The sequence below is a fragment of the Salvia miltiorrhiza genome, chromosome 2, assembly GCF_028751815.1.
Source record: "Salvia miltiorrhiza cultivar Shanhuang (shh) chromosome 2, IMPLAD_Smil_shh, whole genome shotgun sequence".
Taxonomy (NCBI): Eukaryota; Viridiplantae; Streptophyta; class Magnoliopsida; order Lamiales; family Lamiaceae; genus Salvia; species Salvia miltiorrhiza.
The window spans coordinates 11,181,734-11,202,327 of record NC_080388.1 but is presented as its reverse complement, the minus strand read 5'-3'; the positions used below and the strand labels follow the sequence as shown (position 1 = coordinate 11,202,327).

The 20,594-nt window shown below is 33.9% G+C and overlaps 1 protein-coding gene and 2 long non-coding RNA genes across 4 annotated transcripts; 2 read left to right on the top strand and 1 right to left on the bottom strand.

Annotated features, from left to right (window-relative positions):
• The first annotated feature begins 5,292 nt into the window (after positions 1 to 5,292).
• Positions 5,293 to 6,004, top strand: LOC131011174 (uncharacterized). Of its 2 annotated transcripts, none has more exons than XR_009096776.1 (2): positions 5,293 to 5,509; positions 5,895 to 6,004. It is a non-coding gene; the product is annotated as an uncharacterized LOC131011174 (long non-coding RNA). The 2 variants fall into 2 exon arrangements; XR_009096775.1 differs by lacking the exon at positions 5,895 to 6,004 and adding an exon at positions 5,615 to 5,854.
• Positions 5,670 to 10,371, bottom strand: LOC131011173 (probable LRR receptor-like serine/threonine-protein kinase At3g47570). Its single transcript, XM_057938972.1, has 4 exons — positions 8,894 to 10,371; positions 8,592 to 8,810; positions 6,256 to 8,256; positions 5,670 to 6,167 (listed from the first exon to the last, which is right to left on the bottom strand). Exons 1-4 carry the CDS (start codon positions 9,810 to 9,812, stop codon positions 5,812 to 5,814), a joined length of 3,495 nt encoding a protein of 1,164 aa, XP_057794955.1. The 5' UTR covers positions 9,813 to 10,371; the 3' UTR covers positions 5,670 to 5,811.
• Positions 10,372 to 15,369: 4,998 nt separating this feature from the next.
• LOC131011172 (uncharacterized) lies at positions 15,370 to 16,355 on the top strand. The gene is made up of 2 exons (XR_009096774.1): positions 15,370 to 15,727; positions 15,900 to 16,355. It is a non-coding gene; the product is annotated as an uncharacterized LOC131011172 (long non-coding RNA).
• The last annotated feature ends 4,239 nt before the right edge of the window (positions 16,356 to 20,594 follow it).

Sequence of the window (20,594 nt, the reverse complement as noted above, 5' to 3'; positions counted from 1 at the left end):
CTCTCTTATTGCAAGTAGTGCTTTCGGCTTTCTATTCAGATGCATCGCTGGACGTCATGTACCATCCAGTTTTGAATTTGATCTATTACATGGTATCAAAGTTTCTCCAAAATGGTTTTATTTCCGACTGCTGTCGTGCCAATTTCGGCTGCTATTGTGTCATTTTCGGCACCAACGTAAGAAAAAACCGGTCACCGGATAATTTTGAGACAAAAATGAAAAGTTATGTATTTAAAAGTATATTTTTTAAATTAGGAGCAAAAATCAATTCCGAGAAAACGTTATGAATTTATAGGCAATTAACCCTAAAATTAATTAAATTTGAAACTTATCTGCAGAATATAATTACAGCATACCAATTAGCGTGTAATATGGTAGGGATACAGTTACTACATATAAACAATTTACCAATGTAACCTTATATTAATATAAAAAGGGTTAAGGTACAAATGCCCCCCTAAACAAGACACCCCTAGAGCATATCCCTCCCCATTCTCGATGTTGGCCCAAATAAACCCCCAGAGTCAATAGAAAGGGTACATATAAACCCATCCTCTTAACGGAAATCTAACGCCGTTCATAGAAATTTTAATTTTTTTTTATTTTCTCGGCCTCGCCGCCGCTGCAGCGCCTCCACTTTCGCCGCCGGAGTTGCTCGCCATCCCGCCTTCCCTGGCCACCCTCTCAAAATCATTCCCTAATTTCCTCACCGGGCCTTTCTTCGCCGTCCCCTAATTTCCTCACCGGGCCTTTCTTCGCCGCCGCCACCTCCTCTTCCCCATCCTTGTCCAGCAATCCGACCACCCGACGCCGCTTAATCGCCACCGGAGCGCGCGGCGGGGAGAGGGTTTTATCGATCTCGCTTCAGATCTCGTCCTCCTCATGGCGAGAGGCGGCCAATTTTTTGACGAATTTATTCGGAATTGGGGATCTCTTGAAGATATGTTCCCGCTGCGCGCGTAGCCTCTTGACGTCCACCCTCTCGTTGTTGAATTTCACATTGGTGTAGAAGCACGGGCGCGGCAGGCTGCCGCTGTAGAACTTTCTCGGACCTAATACCACAACCATATCGTCTTCGCTTTCCCTTACTCTTTCTCTCTCTCTCTCTCTCTCTCTCTGTTGATGCGTGACGTCTGGAAATGTCACAATCCTTCTCCGGTGTGGCACTAAACGCTGCGGCGACAGGAATCGGAAGAAGGCGGCGGCGGCTGCTGCAAACCAGTTGCAGGTGGGCCCCACGAGAAAAAAAAAATAAAAAAAAAATATGTGAACGGCGTTAAATTGCCGTTAAGAGGCTGGGTTTAAATGTACCCTTTCTATTGACTCTGGGGGTTTATTTGGGCCAACATCGAGAATGGGGAGGGATATGCGCTAGGGGTGTCTTGTTTAGGGGGGCATTTGTACCTTAACCCATATAAAAATAAGAAACAGTTTCAAAAAAATAAAAATAAAAATACACCCTCCGCCCACGAAACAAGTACCTACTTGATGCTCGGCACAGAAACTAATTAAGAAAACTGAAAAAGGTGTTGTGAAAGACTAAAAAGCTGAAAAAGGTGTTGTGAAAGACTAAAAGGGTAGTGTTGATGACTTGTGCTTATTTTCATTAATTTTTCATTAGCATAAAGGCATTTAACATTAGTTTTATTCATTTACTTATTTTATTTTTAATTTAATTTTAGTATTCCTTTATTTTCTTTATTTATTTTCTTTCTTTCTTTCTTTCATTCTTTCTTTATTTCTTTATTTTCTTTATTCCTTTTTTTTAGTCTAAATATATATTTTATGAATTATGTAGACGTACATTTAAGAAATGCACCATAATTAATAAACTGAAAATTCAAAAGTCACAAAATAAATAAACTGGACGTGAATTACATGATGAGTCGATATTCCAATAATGATTTAGTACTAAGGTATCAAGCATCTAAAGTAGATTCAATTAAAAAGTTACTAAGGTAAAGTGTAGTAATTTTAAAAGTAAGAGAGAATATATATGTCAAAAAAGTAGAGTAAATACTTATTTGATGGACAAAAATTTAAGAAATAATGTAGTCAAATGGCCATAATGAAGATTGAAAATCAAATTTTGGCCTCTAATCTTCAAACCATAAAATCTGGTCATTAGTTAGGCTGTATGCCTAATATACCCTTTTACTCGGCCGTTGGGATGATTGCGCGACCGCTGGAAGCTTATGGGTGAGTAGCGCGCTCGCGGGGAAAAATCAGCGCCCGCTGCACGTATGGGACTTATGGGACAAGATCATTTTATTACTTGGTTTTATTTTGGATTTCCGTTGGCACTTATGACACTAATAGTTAGTGCCATAAGTGTCAAAAGGATAATTTTAAACACTTTCATTTAGGGTTTAGATGTTCCATTTAGGGTTTAGATTATCCATTTATGATTTCTTGATTCTATTACTGTTGTTTCTGTATTTGTGTTGCACGTATGACACTTATGGCACTATTAGTGCCATAAGTGCCAAAAGGACAATTTTACTTGGTTTTATTTTGGATTTTCGTTAACACTGTTGGCACTATTAGTGCAATAAGTGCCAACGGAAATCCAAAATAAAACCAAGTAAAATCTTGGCACTTATAACACTATTAGTGCCATAAGTGCCTAACCCGACCCGGCACGCGACCCACGTGCCTGATCCGACCCGGTCCGCCTCATTAAGGGTAAAAACATCCAAAATCAATAAAAATGGCCAAATTATATGTTTTTCAATGTGTGGCCATAAATTGTGTTTTATACTTCATTTTGACTACTTCAAAATTTTACTTAAAATTTAATGGCTAATTGTTTCGTGGACGAAGGGAATATAAAAATAAGACAATACATAAATAAATTGTCCATGAGATCTTAAAATAAACGCTTCAGATTTATTATGAATTTTCAAGACATATGTCCATCCATTATCACTAGATCATCTCCTATATATAATACAATATAATATAATATAATATAATATAATATAATATAATACCATAATATATTTGAGTCGTGTTTTATTTATGTTGCACAATATATAGAAGAATCATTAATTAATTAATTAATTGATTCTAATTTCTTAATTCATCATTGAATGAGAAAATAAATACTAAGTTAAATTTAGAGATTTAATAAAAGCATGAAATACAGAATTTAGAAAAATAAGAATAAAAATATGAGATTGTCACATTAGGATTTAGGATTAAAGTGGTGAGGTATTGTGTTTTGCTATTATATGTTATTCTCTTCGTTACATAACAAGTATATTTTTTCTAAGAAAGGAAAATGAACCCCACAATTTTTTGCTTTTTTAACTTTTAATCATTTTTACATAAATCCTATTATTCTCATAAAATAAAAATGGCTTCCACCAATTTTTATCTTGTTACTCTTTAATAATACAGATCTAAATTTTTTGTGCCAAAAGAAAAATAGATTCTTATTATACGACAAAATGAATAATATATCGTTTATATTTCTTAATTATCTATTGTACTAAAAAATATAAAATTCTAGCTCCTCCGTTAACTAATTTGTTTTCGAAACAGTTAAGAATTCGTGACTTCAAGCCTCAAAATCATGATTTTAATACCTAATTGAACATATAGTTTATAATTTTTAATTTCAAGTTTTAGCTAGCAATTGCATCCCATACAAAATATGAGAAAATATTTTTAAATTTATATTTTTTTATAAAACTAATACTAATTCAATTATCATACTTATATATATATAATAAAAAGATTAATTTAACAGAATATATTTGAAATGAATATTGAACAAATAAAAAAATAAAGAAGAATTTACAATTATAATTTGATATTATAAAAAGTAAAAAAAAATAAGTGAAAAAATAAAAATATACTAATAAAAAAGAATAAAAAATAGATTTATTAAAAAAAGATGAGAGAGGAGAGATAATTTTTAAAAATTTTAAAATTTAAACAAATATAACTTTTACATATTAAATAAAATATTTATATAAAATATATCAAATTAAAGCTCTTATATATCATGATCTTTAATTTGATATGCATATTAAATATTTTATATATTCAAATTTCATAATTTTGGAAAGAAATAAAACAAAAATAAGAAGTTAAAGAAAAAGAAAATAAAAACAAAAAATTGTCACTCAATTTTGAAATTGATTTGAAATTGAAAATTATTTTTCAATACTCCCTCCGTCCATAAGAAATAGTCAATTTTTATCATTTTGTGATGTCCACAAAAATTAGTCAATTTTTAATTTTGAAAATTATCTATCACATGGTGAGCCATATTGTCCACCCATAAGAAAATCAATTATCATTATAAACAGTACTCCTATGCAAGTATTTTTTTCTCCACTCACAATACAATAATCATTTTTATTAATACTCATGTCATCCATCTTTAGAACTATTTTGGTGGACGGACTAAGTATAGTATAGATTATATCACTTCGAATCTTATATTTTCACTTTCAGTCTTTTGATTTCTCAAAGAAGAGAGTTTTATAAATTAATTATTTTATTAGTTACTAGCATTTGTATCCCGTGCAATACACGAGAAAATATTTTTAATTTTTATATTTATATAAAATTAATACTAATTCAGTTATTATACTTATAAATATAATAAAAATTAATTTTAATTGAATATTGAAAAATAAAAAAGAATTCACAATTATGAAATTTGATATTATGAAAAACAAAAACAAAAAAATAAGTTAAAAAAATTAAAAATAAAAAACTAATTAAAAAGAATTAATATATATATATATATATATATATATATATATATATTCAAAAAAGATGAGAGATGAGAGAGAAATTTATAAAATTTTAATAGTTAAACAAATTTAATTTTTTACATTTTAAATCAAATATTTTCATAAAATATACTCCCTCTGTACGCGATATCGTTTCCACATTATGCACGGCGCGAGTTTTAAGAAAAGTGGTGAATAGTAGTAGATAGCAGCGGATGTTGTAGTGAGTGGAGTTTGAGTCCCACTATTGTTGTGAGTGAAAATTTGTGGACCCTACTTCTATAAATGAAAGTGGAAACGATATCGCAGACGGACCGAAATAACAAATGTGGAAATGATATCGCGGACGAATGGAGTATCATATTAAAACTCTTATTGTGATCTTTAATTTGATACACATATTAAATATTTTATAATTAATTGAATTTCATAATTTTGAAAAGAAATGTAACAACAAATAAGAAGCTAAAAAAATATGAAAAAAAATATATATAATTTAAACATAAACCTTCAATTTTATTGTAACTATAAAATTGCCATTTAATTTTAAACTTAATTAGAAAATGATTTCAAATTGGAAAATATAGTATAGATTACTCCCATTTAGTTAATTTTAAATATAAAAGCATACGATTAAGTATTAACTGATTTCCCCACCCCCCAACAAAGGGCGTAAGGGCGCCACCATGCTCCGCCGTTAAACTGAAGGCCTATGGATTTTGCTCGGAGCCGACTTGGATTGCTTTAATTTCCACAAGGTAACTACTGTTTCCACAAAATTTTATTCATTGACTAATTCCAAGGGGAATGAGTGAATCATCATTAGTTTTCATAAAATTGCTGAAGCTCTTCCACAAAATCAGGTGAATATAGCTAAGCAATTAACATCTGGTTGATGATAATGATGAAAAAAGAATGTTTTCGTTGGCACAAAAATGCTGGATTCTTCCTTACCAAAGAGTGAATTCATGATGTTCGACAAAATGCTTAGCCGAAATGTATTTCAGTATACATCACACTACGAATAGTACCTTGTAAAGAGAGAGCGCTTTAAAATAGCTTACTTGGATCTCATTGGGAAAATCGAAAGTCTGATTTTCTGCAATTCTGCATTTGCTTCTTTCATGTTAATTCTATCCATAGGAGAGTCCGCAGAGCATTTCAAAGCCAATTCAAGTATTGATGATACACTCAGCAGATTCTTGTCAGTCTGTTCTTCCTCGAAATTCATTAATAAGTTAACATCTATCACTTTATCCGGCATCTTCGGAAGTGAGAGTTCAACCCATCTCTTTAAGCTCAAATCTCCGCCAAACATATCGTCACTGGGCCTTTTTCTTGTAAAAGTTTCGAGCAACATCACTCCGTAGCTGTACACATCACACATTGTCGAAACTAGCCCTTCCAAACCGTACTCTGGAACAACAAAATCAAGATGTAGTAAGGAAGGCATAGTTTAGTTGTAGAAAATGAAATGCAATCAATATATGTACACAAACTTCACCTGGAGCAATGTAACCCAAGGTTCCTAAGGTGTTGGTTAAGGCAAAGCTATCCCCATTGCACAATAACTTTGCTATCCCAAAATCTCTTACGTGGGCAACCATGTCTTCATCTAACAACACATTACTAGGCTTCAAGTCGCTGTGAACAATGGGTGTTGAATAACCATAGTGAAGATACTCCATAGCACTTGCAACATCAATCATTATGTTTAATCTTTCCAACACATTCAAGCAATAGTTGTGGGAATATAACCATTTCTCAAGGTTTCCGTTTGGCATATATTCTAGTACTAATGCCTTGAATTCTTCATTGGAGCAACTGCTTATGACACTAGTCAGATTCCTATGTCGAATGTTACGCAGTATCTCACATTCAACATCAAATCTTTTTAATATACCTTCTAGTTGCATATTAAACACCTTGACAGCGACAACCTTCCCATTGTTTAAAAGTCCTTTGTAAACAGAGCAAGAACTCCCGGTTCCAAGTAGATTGCTTTCATTGAATTGTTCGGTTCCATGCACAAGTTCATAATAAGAAATTCTTCCAAACACAGTGGGTACCAACTCTTCAACTCTCCTAGTTTGATTATCATTTCTTTTGTACCTAACAAAGATAAAGGCCAAAGAAACTACTATAATCAAAGCCACAACCCCTACACCAATAAATGAAGCTAGTTTCACCTTCTTCCTCTTTAATCTAGGATTAGAAACTGCAGGGCAGATTGGGACATGGAACCTTGGAATTCCACATAATGCCTCATTACCTTTAAAAGAATCCATGGTGAAGTTTATGAAAGAACCACCATTAGGAATTTCTCCACTTAAAGTATTGAAAGAGACATTCAAGTAGTCGAGGTGTTGAAGTGCTTCCAAAGACTTTGGAATTGAACCAGAGAGGTTGTTGTAGGACAAATCAAGAGATACCAAACTGATCATGCTTTCCACAGACAAAGGAATGAAACCTTCAAGTCTATTATTTGCCAAAGACAAATTAACCAAATTCTGTAACATTCCAATAGTGCTTGGGATAGACCCTGACAACTGATTCATTGCTAGATTTATATAGATTGCTGCTCCTAAGTTACTTATCTCTGGAGGTAAGAAACCACTCAGTGAATTAGACGACAAGTCAAGATCCGTCAAATCTTTAAGGCCCCATAAGCTTGACGGTATGCTTGAGCTGAACATGTTGGAGTCCAAAAAAATAAGCCTTAAAGAAGAGATGTTTCCCAAACATTTAGGAATTGGACCTGAGAAATGATTTTGGCTAATATTTAAAAAATTCAAGGTGTATAAATCACAAATAGCCTGTGGAATGGAGCCTCCCAACATGTTATCATCTAGAGATAAGCCTTGAAGCTCATTCAAATGTTTGATAGTAAGTGGGATATTACCGGATAACTCATTGTCAGATAATTCCAATCTCACCAAACTGCTTAAATTACCTATTTCTACTGGAATGCTGCCACTGAATTTGCAGCTGCCGGCATAGAATCCTTGGAGCGAATAAGATAAATTCCCAATAGCAGCTGGAATGATGCCATACAGAGGATTATCAGAAATTAACAAACGAGTTAGGAACCTGCAATTTGTCAATGAAGTAATGAAGCTCAATACTGAAGAAGACGGTGCCTGGGTAAGATTATTGCTGAACAGTTCAAGACTTTGGAGAAGTCTTAGGTTGCCGAGATCACTAGGTATATAACCACTAAATTTGTTTGCAGAAAGTGAGAGGATTGTGAGTTGGGAACAATTAGAGATAGAGTTTGGTATTGCTCCGCTGATGGAATTTCCGCCAAGAAAAAGTTGTTCGAGGAAGGGAGAGCCATGGCATAAATTGGATGGAAGAACGCCTGGCAGAGCATTGAAAGAAAGTGAAAGCATTCGAATATTTGAAATGTTAAAAAGCTCATGAGGAATCGAACCACTTAAGGTGTTTGACTCTAATAGTAGTTCCTCCAGTTGATAAAGTTGGCCAACTTCTGTGGGAATATGCCCTGTGAAAGAATAGATAAATTAGATGAGAATGTCACATTTTAAGGATTTAAAAGGTATTTTAATTCCGGATATTCAATGTTGTTGGAGGATAGCATCCCCATTTCCAAATTGTAGGTAAAAGATACGTACAGACGAGTAGGGTGACAAAACTGAACCTATAAAGCAACTGCATTGAATTCGACACACGGCAAATATCACAAATTACTTATAGGTTCAGTGCAATAGTATAGTTCTTACAATAAAAAGTTTTAATATGTACCTTACTCTACACAAATGTAAGTAAATATATACAAAATATCTGGCGTCGTATAACATGAAAATTAATGGGTTTTACCTGTCAAGTAGTTTTCGTGGAGTTGTAAGCTTGTAAGCATTGTAAGATTCCGGACATCCTTTGAAAGGTTCCCAGTGAATTTGTTGCGCCATAGTATTAAGGTTTGAATAGAAGACATATTCATGAAAATGCTAAAATCAACCGAGCCTGCAATTTGATTTCTTTCAACACCAAAATCAACCAAGCTCTGAAGATTGCCAATCTCATGTGGTAGTGTACCTGTATAAAAATATTATGAGGATGGAAGAGTATTCCAACTTCCCTCAAACTTTATTTTCATGAAGCTCGGAAATGAAGCATACCGTTCAAACTGTTAGCACCGAGATACAGACGTTGAAGAGATGTTAAGTAGCCGATTTCTGCAGGTATCTGCCCACTGAAAGAGTTGTAAGAGAGCGACAAACTCTTTAGTTGTGGACATTGGGAAAAATTTGTTGGAATGGGACCGCTCAGCTGATTTTCAGAGAGCAGAATCCGATCAAGTAATGGAAGATTAGGGCACATGTCTGTTGGAAGTCTTCCACTCAGTTCATTGCCTGTCAATGCTAAAGATACAAGGCTTGATATGTTGAATACGGCTGATGGTATAGCACCGGAGAGGCGATTGAATTGAACCACCAGATTTCGTAGACTTTTCAGTCTCCCCAACTCTTTTGGAATTTCTCCACTTAGAGAATTGGAAGTTAAGTCGAGAAATTGTAGGTTTGTTAGGTTTGAGAGGGATTTCGGGATGGAACCAATGAAGCTGTTGTTGCGTAAACTCAAGTACTCTAGTTTCGGGAAACGACCAAAGAGTGGAGGGATGTCTCCGGTGAAGTTGTTGAGCCGGAGAGATATGAACTTCAAACGGCGAAGGAGAGACAGCTCTTGAGGCAAGTCTCCATGGAAATGGTTGCTGGTGAGGTCGAGGGAGACGAGGAAGGAGAGGTGTCCGAGCTGTGGTGGAATGGTGCCGGAGAGAGCCATGTTGGAGAGATTCAACGCAGCTACTCTTTGGTGGCGCAAGCTGCATGAGACGCCAATCCAGCTGCAGACGGAGCTTGAGTTGGTCCAGTTTGTTGAAAGCATGAGAGGAGGGTCGGAGGTGATGTGGGCTTTGAGAGAAAGAAGCGCAGCTTCATCAGAGGCAAGGCTCATAGATGGTATGGCTAGACATGGAGGCGTTTGAAAGGTTACGGTGAGGAATGTAGATGCAAAAATGAAATAAAATATTTTATTCATTGCTGCAAATTGATGTGGGTGTTGGTGGGTATGATAAGATTAAAGTCCCTAATAACTGCTATATAATCATATGCAAAAATGCTGTAGTAGTTTTTCTCCATGGCTGCAATTAAATTGGAGCTGTGGGGAATGGGGATTCTATTTACTAGTATGATAATAACAGCAAGAATAAATAATTTACACAGATATTTTAAGGCTACCGACCTTCACTTTTAGATGATGCGTCTATGCCACAAGTCTTTCCATGAGACAAGTCAAAAAAGCTTTAGATAGAAAACAACAGCAAAAGGAAGTGGTGGGTCTAGATGCGAAGTGTGGTGGATTGTTGTGTAGAAATTTGGAGTCTGTTTCATACGGAAAAACGTTACCTATCATACGGCAAAACGTTACCTATTAGGGTGCGTTCACAAACAAAAATATATGTTTTTAAATATATATATATATAGGGTTGCGCTAAAATAAGATTCAATCTTATACTATAAAATAAGACTCAATCTCAACTCTTGATCTCAATTATATAAACGGCCAAATCATGTTTTAGATGTGTTAGCCGATTTATATTAGGAGGTTAACAAGGTAAATACATTTCCATTAACTAATATGAATCCCATGATTTATGGGATCACGTTTTCCATATCTTCATGATGGCTTAACTTTGCACCGTTATTATCTCAGAGAAGTAATCTAGAGTTTTCTGCACAAACATTGCATCGCCCAGATCAATACTAATGCTTTAGAATTAATTTTCTGTATATTTGTTTTTTGAATTGCATGTTTTTTAGTGCACGAATGTATACGAAATAATTCATGCAGTGACTATGAAATATTCATTAACAATATGAAAATCCTTAGCATAAACTAACAATTTTATTCATTCACAAATTTCTTTTGCAAGTATAGTTCGTATAAGTTATTATATATTAATATGTTGTTATTATGTCTTACATATGTGGTTCACACATATACACATAGTTATTCATGCAGGGAGTATAGAAACACAAGACCAATATAGATTTAGAATGTGCAATGTTCATACTCAAATATACAAATATTCATACCACTGTTATAAACATTCATACAACATTGCTAGATTGGGCATTTTGCAAGTTTTTTCCTCGATTGTTGCTTGAATCATTTTCCACACCACCACCAACATAATAAACACCAGAATAATTATTCATACATAAACCACACAAAATGCACACAAAAAGATAAAAATCAGAATGGATTTTTTTGTTTTGATTCAGAAGATATGTGCGATTTTTGATTTGACACAATAAATTAAAATTCAAATTTTACTTGATAAACATAAAAATATTCGTTCATTTTTTAGTTGGGATTCATTCAATACTCAAATGGCGTCACTCCCTTCCATATTCCAAGAGGTAATCATTGCAAATATTTAATTTCCTAAAAATTTACGCTTAAGAATCAGAAGAGATTGAAACGCAGATTTGGAAGGTCAAACAACGTTGAAAAAGATATGGCAATAATACCCTTAAGTTGCTTACGTTAATGAATAATCGATTATTTTATATGAATTATATAACCCATCAAATATTGCAATCCAATCGTCCATCATCTTGATTATACGGTTGATATTAAGTCTTAAATTATAGATTAAGAGAAGTCCATTGAATAGCACTACCCTATATATATATATATATATTTTTTTTTTTCATATTTACACAAAAGAAGTTCATCATTTTTCCTTTCCTTATTAACACCTGTAAATATAGTTTTTTTTATTTATTTAAAAAACAATAAAAAGAAAGAAAAGATTAATAATGATTCTCTATTTTATCTAGTGATGATTCGAACCCCTAACATAATGGTTGGAGGGGAATCGTTTTATCACCGAGTTGTGCTCTATTGTCATATTTAAATATAGAGTTAATTGGTTGAAAATTCATAAGCTATTAGTGAATTTTGATTTTTTTTTTAATATATGAAAGTGTGATGTAAATATATAAATTTTAGTTTATTGCAGAATGACTATACACGAGAAATGAGAATAACGAATAATTCAATATATATCTACTAATAATCTGTTTGTAATGCACAAATAGTGTATTTAGTTAATATGAGGAAATTTGTCCCTTTCAGAATTTGAACCCAAATTTAAACCACTAGGCTTGTTCATATATTTATATTGAATTATTCGTAATTTTTTTTTTTTTTTGATTGGGCAAAGTCATATTAGATGTTAGCACCTTATCTCTCCATTCACCAAAATCCACCTTATATCTCCAATCTCCAATTCGCTCCCAAGAGGGATCGAACCCAGGTCACTTCACTTAAGTGAGGACCCGGTGGCCAGTGGGCTAAGCCCCCTGGTTGAATTATTCGTAAATTTATACTGACTTATTCATTATTTTCCTTTTGTACGATATATTTGAATAAATTAATATTAGTCATAGAATTTGAATGTATGATGTTTAATGTCTCTCTCTCTCTCTCTCTCTCTATATATATATATATATATATATATATATATATATATATGGGAAGGCTAAAATAAAAATCAAAGTTAGACTATAAAATAGGAACCATTTTCAGCCCTTGGATCATCAAGATCTACGGTTAATTCATCACCTTGTTGGAATAATTCATGATCCTGAGTTCGAATCTCATATGTAGCAAAAAATTTAATTTTCGTAATTCATACATTTTAATTAGTTTATAGTTTATAGTTTATAGTTTAAGATGAGTTTTCTGAATAGCCCTCTCCTATATATATATATATATATATATATATATATATATATAGGGTCCCTATTCATTAGGTAAAAGTCTCAACGGCCTTTTCACACCCCTTTACTAAGAGATATATATAGGGATGAGTTCCTGTAGTACCATGTCTTAATGTAATACCGTAGTACCCAATCTTGACCACGCATTTGGACATGTGGCGCATCAAGATTGTGACACGTGGCAAGAAGCTTCTAAGGCATTCCAAGGCAAAATCTGTAGAGGGGTAAAATCGGAATATATTTTTCGAATATTAAAAATAAAAAAATAAAAAAAATGAATATATATATATATATATATATATATATATATATTTGTTGATTCTTTTTAGATTTTCTGGGAAAACATGTTTTTCATGCATAAAGTTTCACATAAAAATATATAATAGAACACACACAAATTTGTTTAATACGAATAGGGCTGTAAACGAGCCAAACTACTCGTGAGCTATTCGACGTTCGACTCGATAAAAACCCGTTCGGTAATTTAATGAACAACTCGTTTAGCTAAACAAGCCAAGCTTGAGCATGACGATGCTCGGCTCGTTAACTCGTGAACAAGCTCGTTAAGTGATTTATCTTAAAAATATAAGATTATTCATTAAATGTACTATATTTTATACTATATGTAGTAATATTTGGATTAAGTATCTAATTAACATCGTTTATTTACAAGAAAATAGTAAATATATTATATTTTTGTGAATAAAATAACTTATATATTTGAAAATTAACTTATGTATTAGGAAAATAACTAAAATTTTAAATAAAAGTTTAAATTTAAAAAGCTCGATTAAGCTCGGCATTGTATTCGACTCGATTAAAGCTCGATCGATAATTAATTAAACAGCTCGATTAGCTAAACGAGCCAAGCTTGAACAAGACACTATTCGGCTTGGTTCGGCTCGATTACACCTCTAAATATGAATAGCAGATTGACAACACATTTGTGTTGCACTTATTAAAATAACTTAGTGAACATTGAACTTTTTTTTATGAATAAACATTTATTTGAAATAAACTTTGTATCATTCTAAATATTCTAAGTTGTAGATTCATCAAATTGTGAAATTAAGTTCAATGTAAATATATAATACATTCATTAATTAAGTTCGTTAAAATTATCTATTATGCTCGAAACAATATACAATTGTGTTCAAACAATCGTATTCAAAATTATCTATTATGAACATACATGTCAGAATCCATAAAAGCTTTTCCTGTTTAGATGTAATATTCAATGAATTGCTAGAACAAGCGTGATAATAAGATGAGAAACGTATTTGAATGAAAAGTGGAATGGCTGAAGGAATGTATCTTGATATGAAATCTTCCAAATCTAAGATCTCATTGGAACGCTCTCATTGGAGCGCTCCAATGAGACACCCTGAGACACGATCTCGTGCGTTTATTTCATCAATCCTATGACTGATATTGTATATTGAGGAAATTTTTTTTTTCTCAAGGTTCGAATCCTGGAGGGAGCGAAATATTTTAAATTTCGCTATTCATCAGTATATATGTCTTGTTCATTGATATATAAGTCTTGTTCATCAGTTTATGTGTCTTATTCATTACCATTTTTTAAAATTTTGTTATTTATCAGTATATATTGCCTTGTGGCCCTTATTCGTCAGTATATATGTCTTATTCATTGTTCTCAGTGTCTCACGAAAAATAGGGGGTCTCACTGGAGCACGCCCCCATATATATTAAGTTGAGAAAACGAACGACCCATGTTCATCAAAATATATTGAACATATCAGTAATTTTATTGAACATCATCAAAATCCGTTGAACATATACAACATTTTTGGGGGTTTGGGGTTCGACCCCCTATATGTTCAACATAAAAATTTGTTAAACATGGCGTGAATAAATGCTAAGATCAATGAATGAGATTACTTCTCATTTCTCACTACATTTACACTTTCTCATTGTAAGATCAAATGAGAATGGACCAAATGTGGTAAGAATTTGGAGAATGATTGCATAAGCCAGTATATATGTTGCATAAAATGCTTGTAATTTGCATAAGCTGCTTGTAATGACTGCATAACGAAATTCAATTAATTAGATAAAATTTTCGCTCCCTCCAGGATTCGAACCAGGTGAAAGTTTTATTTAGTATTATACTGCAACTTATGCAAAGCTATTTACTGATTTATGCAATCATTCTCATTTTCACGAAAGCTAGCATTCTCAGTATTTTATTATTAATGTTATTATTGTGTGCATTCCATTTCATATATATATATTTTTGAATTAGAATTACAAGAGACATCTGAATATAATCAATTATGCAATCCGTACGCAAGCGGGATTGAACCCAAGACCTCGCACAAAGAAGAGTCTTTGACTGTCTCAACTTTGTCACTAAAGCAAACTAGCATTCTCAGTATAATTCATCCCTATATATATTAGAGTATAAACACTTCTTAATATATAAATTACGAACTAGTTAAAATAGATAAATTCTATGTAGAACACGTCAGAATTCTGTGTAAATTTCTTAATTGCAAAAAATATAATTTTCGCTATCTATGAGATTCGAACTCAGGACCATGAGATCATCCAACAAGATGATGAATCAACAGTAGATATTGATGATCTAAAGGCTGAAAATAATTCATATTTTATATTTTAAAAAGTGTTTTTTTTAGCCTCCTTATATATATATATATATATATATATATATATATATATAGGGTCAAGTTAAACAAAGAATGACTCTATGTATAGAGAATAAAGAAGAGATCTCATCCTTTAAAACCACTTCATCCTACGGTTATAATTAAATCTGTTAAGCCACATTTAACTACAATATAAATTGAACAAAATTGACTTTTAGTTACGATAAGGGCATGTTGGTAACTTTGAAAATAAGTAAAAAAGGAAGCATCCCAAATTCTCTCCACATTTACCGCAGCATATCTTCTCCCCATCTACTACCTATTCTTTCTCTCTCTCTCTCTCTCTCTCTCTCTCTCTCTCTCTCTTGTTCCAATCCCTCAGATGTATCGTTAAAAAAAGAATTGGTTGATATCTACAGATTTTCGATAATATTTTCTCTGCTTTCCGATCGTTAATTTATTTTACCGGTTATATCGAAGTTCTTGGTCGACGATTTTGCTTGAAGACAAGATTTGGGCTGAAATCGAACAGGTAATGCGATTTCTTTTCTGTTTTTTTGTTCAATTTTTATTTTTTTGGGGTTTTAGGGGTTTTGAATCTAATTTTTGCTGGGTTTTTGAAATTATGTTCAAAATTTTTTGTTGGCTGTGTATCTTTAGTTTTTTCCTCTGATTTTGACTTCTGAATTTGTTATATTGTATAGGAAAATTGTGTCCTGTCGATTCTGGAATGGGGAAAGAGAACGATTCAGATAGTATTGGTGTTTGTTCGAAATATTTCTTGATTTGTTCGTAAATGTGTAAATTTAAGTTAAATTTTTCTAACTTATGTTCCGAAGGGATTTGTCGGCGCCGACGTCGTTGTTAGGAGCCACTAGCGGCGGGCTCTGCGGGTCGTAAATTGGCTGGTGGAACGGCCAGGCGCAGTTGCCGGGGCACTGAGTCTTCGAGTTCCCCACACAAATGTAGGCGAATTTATGATTTTTTCCCTTGAGGCGGTGGATTTGGAGCCGTGAGTTCCACAGTGGTTCTGGCAAAATCAGTGATTTCCCGGAGATCAAGCTACTTTGAATGAGCTTCAATCGAAACCAATTTTCCTTTGTTTCTGTTCATTTAGATATTGTGTTCTTTTCATTTATAAATTGTGTTATGTTCATTTATGTTCTCGGCGAATCGCTTTTATTTTCGTTTCTGTTATGAAATCTGCTTTTTTTTTTTTTCGTTTTTTTAACATAAAATATTTTGAACATGCTTTAAAAATTTACGAACATCTAAATAAACTATTTGAATTTCTCTTATTAACATAAAATATTTAACATAAAGCATTTCGAACAAGCTTAATAAAATTACGAACATCTAAACAAAAATATTCGAATATTTTTTACTGATATAAAATATTTAACATTTGAACTTTTTGAGCAGGCCGAAAATAATTACGAACACATTAATAATATATTCGAATGGGGAAGGGGCTGAATAAATTGGAGAGAGAAAGAAATGTGAAAGTTTCATATAATTTGCAGAGATTAGCGTGAATGATATATTGAAAATATCAGATATGACGAAATTAAAATAAAAATAAGAAGATATGGCAGTATAAGATATTACCAAAAATTAAAAAGATAAATTAGGATATGTTAATCTTAATTCATGATATTAATATAATTGTCCAATTACAAATATATCCTTTGCGCTATAATTATGGAATAAAATCAGCATAAAATTTGAACCCTTGGATTGACAGAGTTGGATGCTCCAGATTAATTCTCTATTCTCTACATATTTATCATTCTCTGTTTAACCTCTCTCTCTCTCTCTATATATATATATATATATATATATATATATATATGTTAGTGCTCCAATGAGATCCCCTATATGTGATGAGATCTTAGATTGATTTGTGGTTGCTGATTTTCTGTATCTTATGACTGATATTTACCTAGAGGGTGAAGTTTTTTTACAAGGGTTTGAATTCTGAAGCGAGCGAAAATATTACCAATTTTTTTAATATGGTTATTCATCAGTATATACTGCCTTATTCAACACTATTTATTTATATATAGGGTCAAGTTAAACAGAGAATTATTATATATTTTATTTTGAACAGATCTATACATTTTACGAATAGATCAATATAACTAACGAACAACCGTATTTGGTAAAAAAAGAGAAAAACTCGCCACCAGCAGGATTCGAACCTGGGGCAAATTATTGTTCATGCGGTAAATTGATTTGTTCATCAAATTATTGTGAGGCATGGATGGATCAATTTCATGACTTCCTCGCCTCCCTTCTTCTTGGATCATCACACCATCATGGAGTTCTATGACTCATTGGCTATCGACGAAGCCACTGGTGACTACCTTGCTAGAGTCACCATGTACACCTATGTCGATTTCACCACTGCAGAGACAATCACCATCAACGTCTTTGCTGCAGTAAGAGAACTCTTTCGCCTCCCCGCCGATGGTTCTCTCCCTAACCTCGCCGACGACATCGCCAACGACATCCTCTTGGAAGCCATCAAGGACAAGTCTGAGGTCAAGGGCTAAATGGTTTTCAAGATAGATGGGACTCTCTAGTTGAGCACGTTCCACCCCGCCTACAAGGCCCTGGCCAAAATCATCAAGGGTTGTTGGTTCGGGACAACTGGCTCGCCGGATCAACAGTCATAACCTCAGAAGGTTGTTATGGCTGCCCTCATGCAAGATAGCAAGTTCAACTAGGAAAATGCTTTTCTCCAAGTTCTTGTTGAGGAGAAAAGTCAGCCACACTCTCAAAAGCTTCTGAGGCAGGGGAGTTGTATATCTTCCATCATCATTGAAGGCATAAAGCCTAAGTGCTGCTACTGGAAGAACACCATGGAGGTCACCGACAAAAATCGCCTCTTCAAGCGGGCCGAAAGCTCATCTCGTGCAAGTAGTGCACCGCATCCAACATCAGCGGCGACTGAGGTTCCATCGCCGTCCGCTGGTGCCACCCGCCAAGCACGCTCTTCTAGATCCAGACATGATTCCGGAAAATCTACAGTACATGTCCTCACGACAGCCACTACTTTTATAGCTCCTACTAATGAACCTTCCTTAATTCAAGCATCTTCAGGCCTTGAATCTGAGGTTCCTAACAACCAACCTGCTGAACAATCTTGTCGTTTGCTTCAATCTCCTGAGGCTCAGCAACTTGGATCCCCTCACACCCATTTTCTTTCACCAACGCAAGATATTCCCATCCATCATCCTCCTTTTCATCCTCCTCAAGCCTCACACCCATCTCCAGATCACTCTACTCCTCCTCATTCTCCTCGAACTCTACATCAATCTGCTTAAACTCCTCTCTCACCTATGATTGCTGATATGCCCCTTCATCGCAGAATCTATCAACACTGCTCTGAAACACTTATTTCAATTGTTTCACCTTCCGACTTTTCCATTCCATCCACTTCAGGGTCCAATGAACCTCACCCTGAGGAACTTAGGACCTCATTCCTAAGACGTGCCCAATTCTTTGTCCAAACACATATTCCTAACCTCAGCCCCGATAAATATCCAGAACAATACCAAGATATGGTGGACCTCATCTTCTACACCTACATCAAAACTACTCCTCGGGCCTACATCAAAGCTGCTGTTGGATTTGTATACTGAAAGCAAAAACTTTTATGCTTGTATACAATGATTCATGAGCTTACTATCTAATCTCATATTTGAATTGTTCATAATTGCATATGTATGTCCAATTATCTCTATATAAATAGATTATATGGTGTGTTGTACATCACAGAAGACTATTTGGAATAACCTTATGAGATATAACATTGATCACAGCCGAGACGACTCTAGGACGAGTTGTTGGTTTAGGTTGCTGTATAGATGGAAGTAGTTTGTCTTGGCTACTTGTCTATACTGGTACGTGTAAACGTATTGATAGGATTACAGTGAGATGTATTCTTCTGTCTGACCTAAGTGAAGAATCAAGATCTCGGTGACTTAATGAGACCTAAATCCTAATAAGATTTCAGGTATATATATATAAATTTGTGTATCACTTTAACTTACTATGGGTGAGAGTTATATATTAAGTTGAGACTCTGTATCTTGGGTGATAGCAATTTATATATGACATTTGGTAATCTGTATTAGGTGACCGTATCTGGTATAAGATGATAACATCCCCTTAAGGAGCTCAAAAGGTTAATTTATTGCATTAAACCCTATAGGTTGATTAAGTTCAGGTGCAATAATAAGGTTGAGTGGTACTACTTAAGGATTAATAAGAAATTAATTAATATAAGCTGTCAGAAGCTTTAATTAATTAATGGATGTTGGATATCTTAAATATGGGGTTCGATAAGTCTAAATACAAGCCTCAACTCATCATCGACAATAAAGGGGTAAGTCAATATTGATTCTCTAGTGGAATGAATTAATATTTATGAATTAATTGTGATCTGGACTGATAATAAGAATTAATTCATTTGAGGCCCATCTTTATTCCTTATATTTGATCCCTGGGCTAGTCCAAAGACTCCTGAGCCCAGTAGGAGAAAAATAGCTCAACTAATAAGTTTGGCCCATATCATGTATATATAATTATAAATACACAGCAGCTCTCACAGAAATAAGATTCACGTAATTTCATATTACAAAAATTAGGATTTCTGTGAGAGTTGAGCGGCGCCTGTTGAGTGGGTGTTTTCTCCGGGGAATCCTCGAAGATCTTCATCCATCCGATGTCAAGGATTGAGCGGGATATAGTCCAGATGATCAGAGCTGGAGTCAGAATTTCGCAGGAAATTAAGTTCTGACAGTCTTCGAAGAACTACCATAACTTTCTGTATTGAACTCGGATTAACGCAAAACAGGTGGCCACAGAAAGCTCTTTCGAGGTCGAAGAAATCGTATTTCTCGGCAAAATATGATTAGAGAACGTTTGAGGCTTCAAACGAAGGGCTGAAGTTGGCTGACCTGTTCAGCGACGAATTGATGAATTCTTAGAAATTCTTCAGGTATTTCTGAACTCCTCGGTGCAGTATTTAAATTAATAGGAGCATGCTAGGTTTAATCGATGTATGGTGAATTAAGATAATCCAAGAAACGATCCTCGGACAAATCGAATATTAATTAAGTTTAATATTCCTACAATTGGTATTAGAGTCCGAATTAGTTTTCTTGGGTCTGTCGGATAATTCACGTTCGATTAATATGTGCATATTTTTTTTTATCTGTTGTTGTTCTTCGTGGCTTGTTGATTCGTGGGATACGTCGTGTTGATATTATAATCGTTTTTTCACCACGAGAAAATCCGTGGTTAGATTAGCTCTTCGATTTGTTTTTGTTGTTTCTTTGTAATCTCTAAATCTGAGTAACGAGACGGAGAACACGAAGCAAGGCACGAGG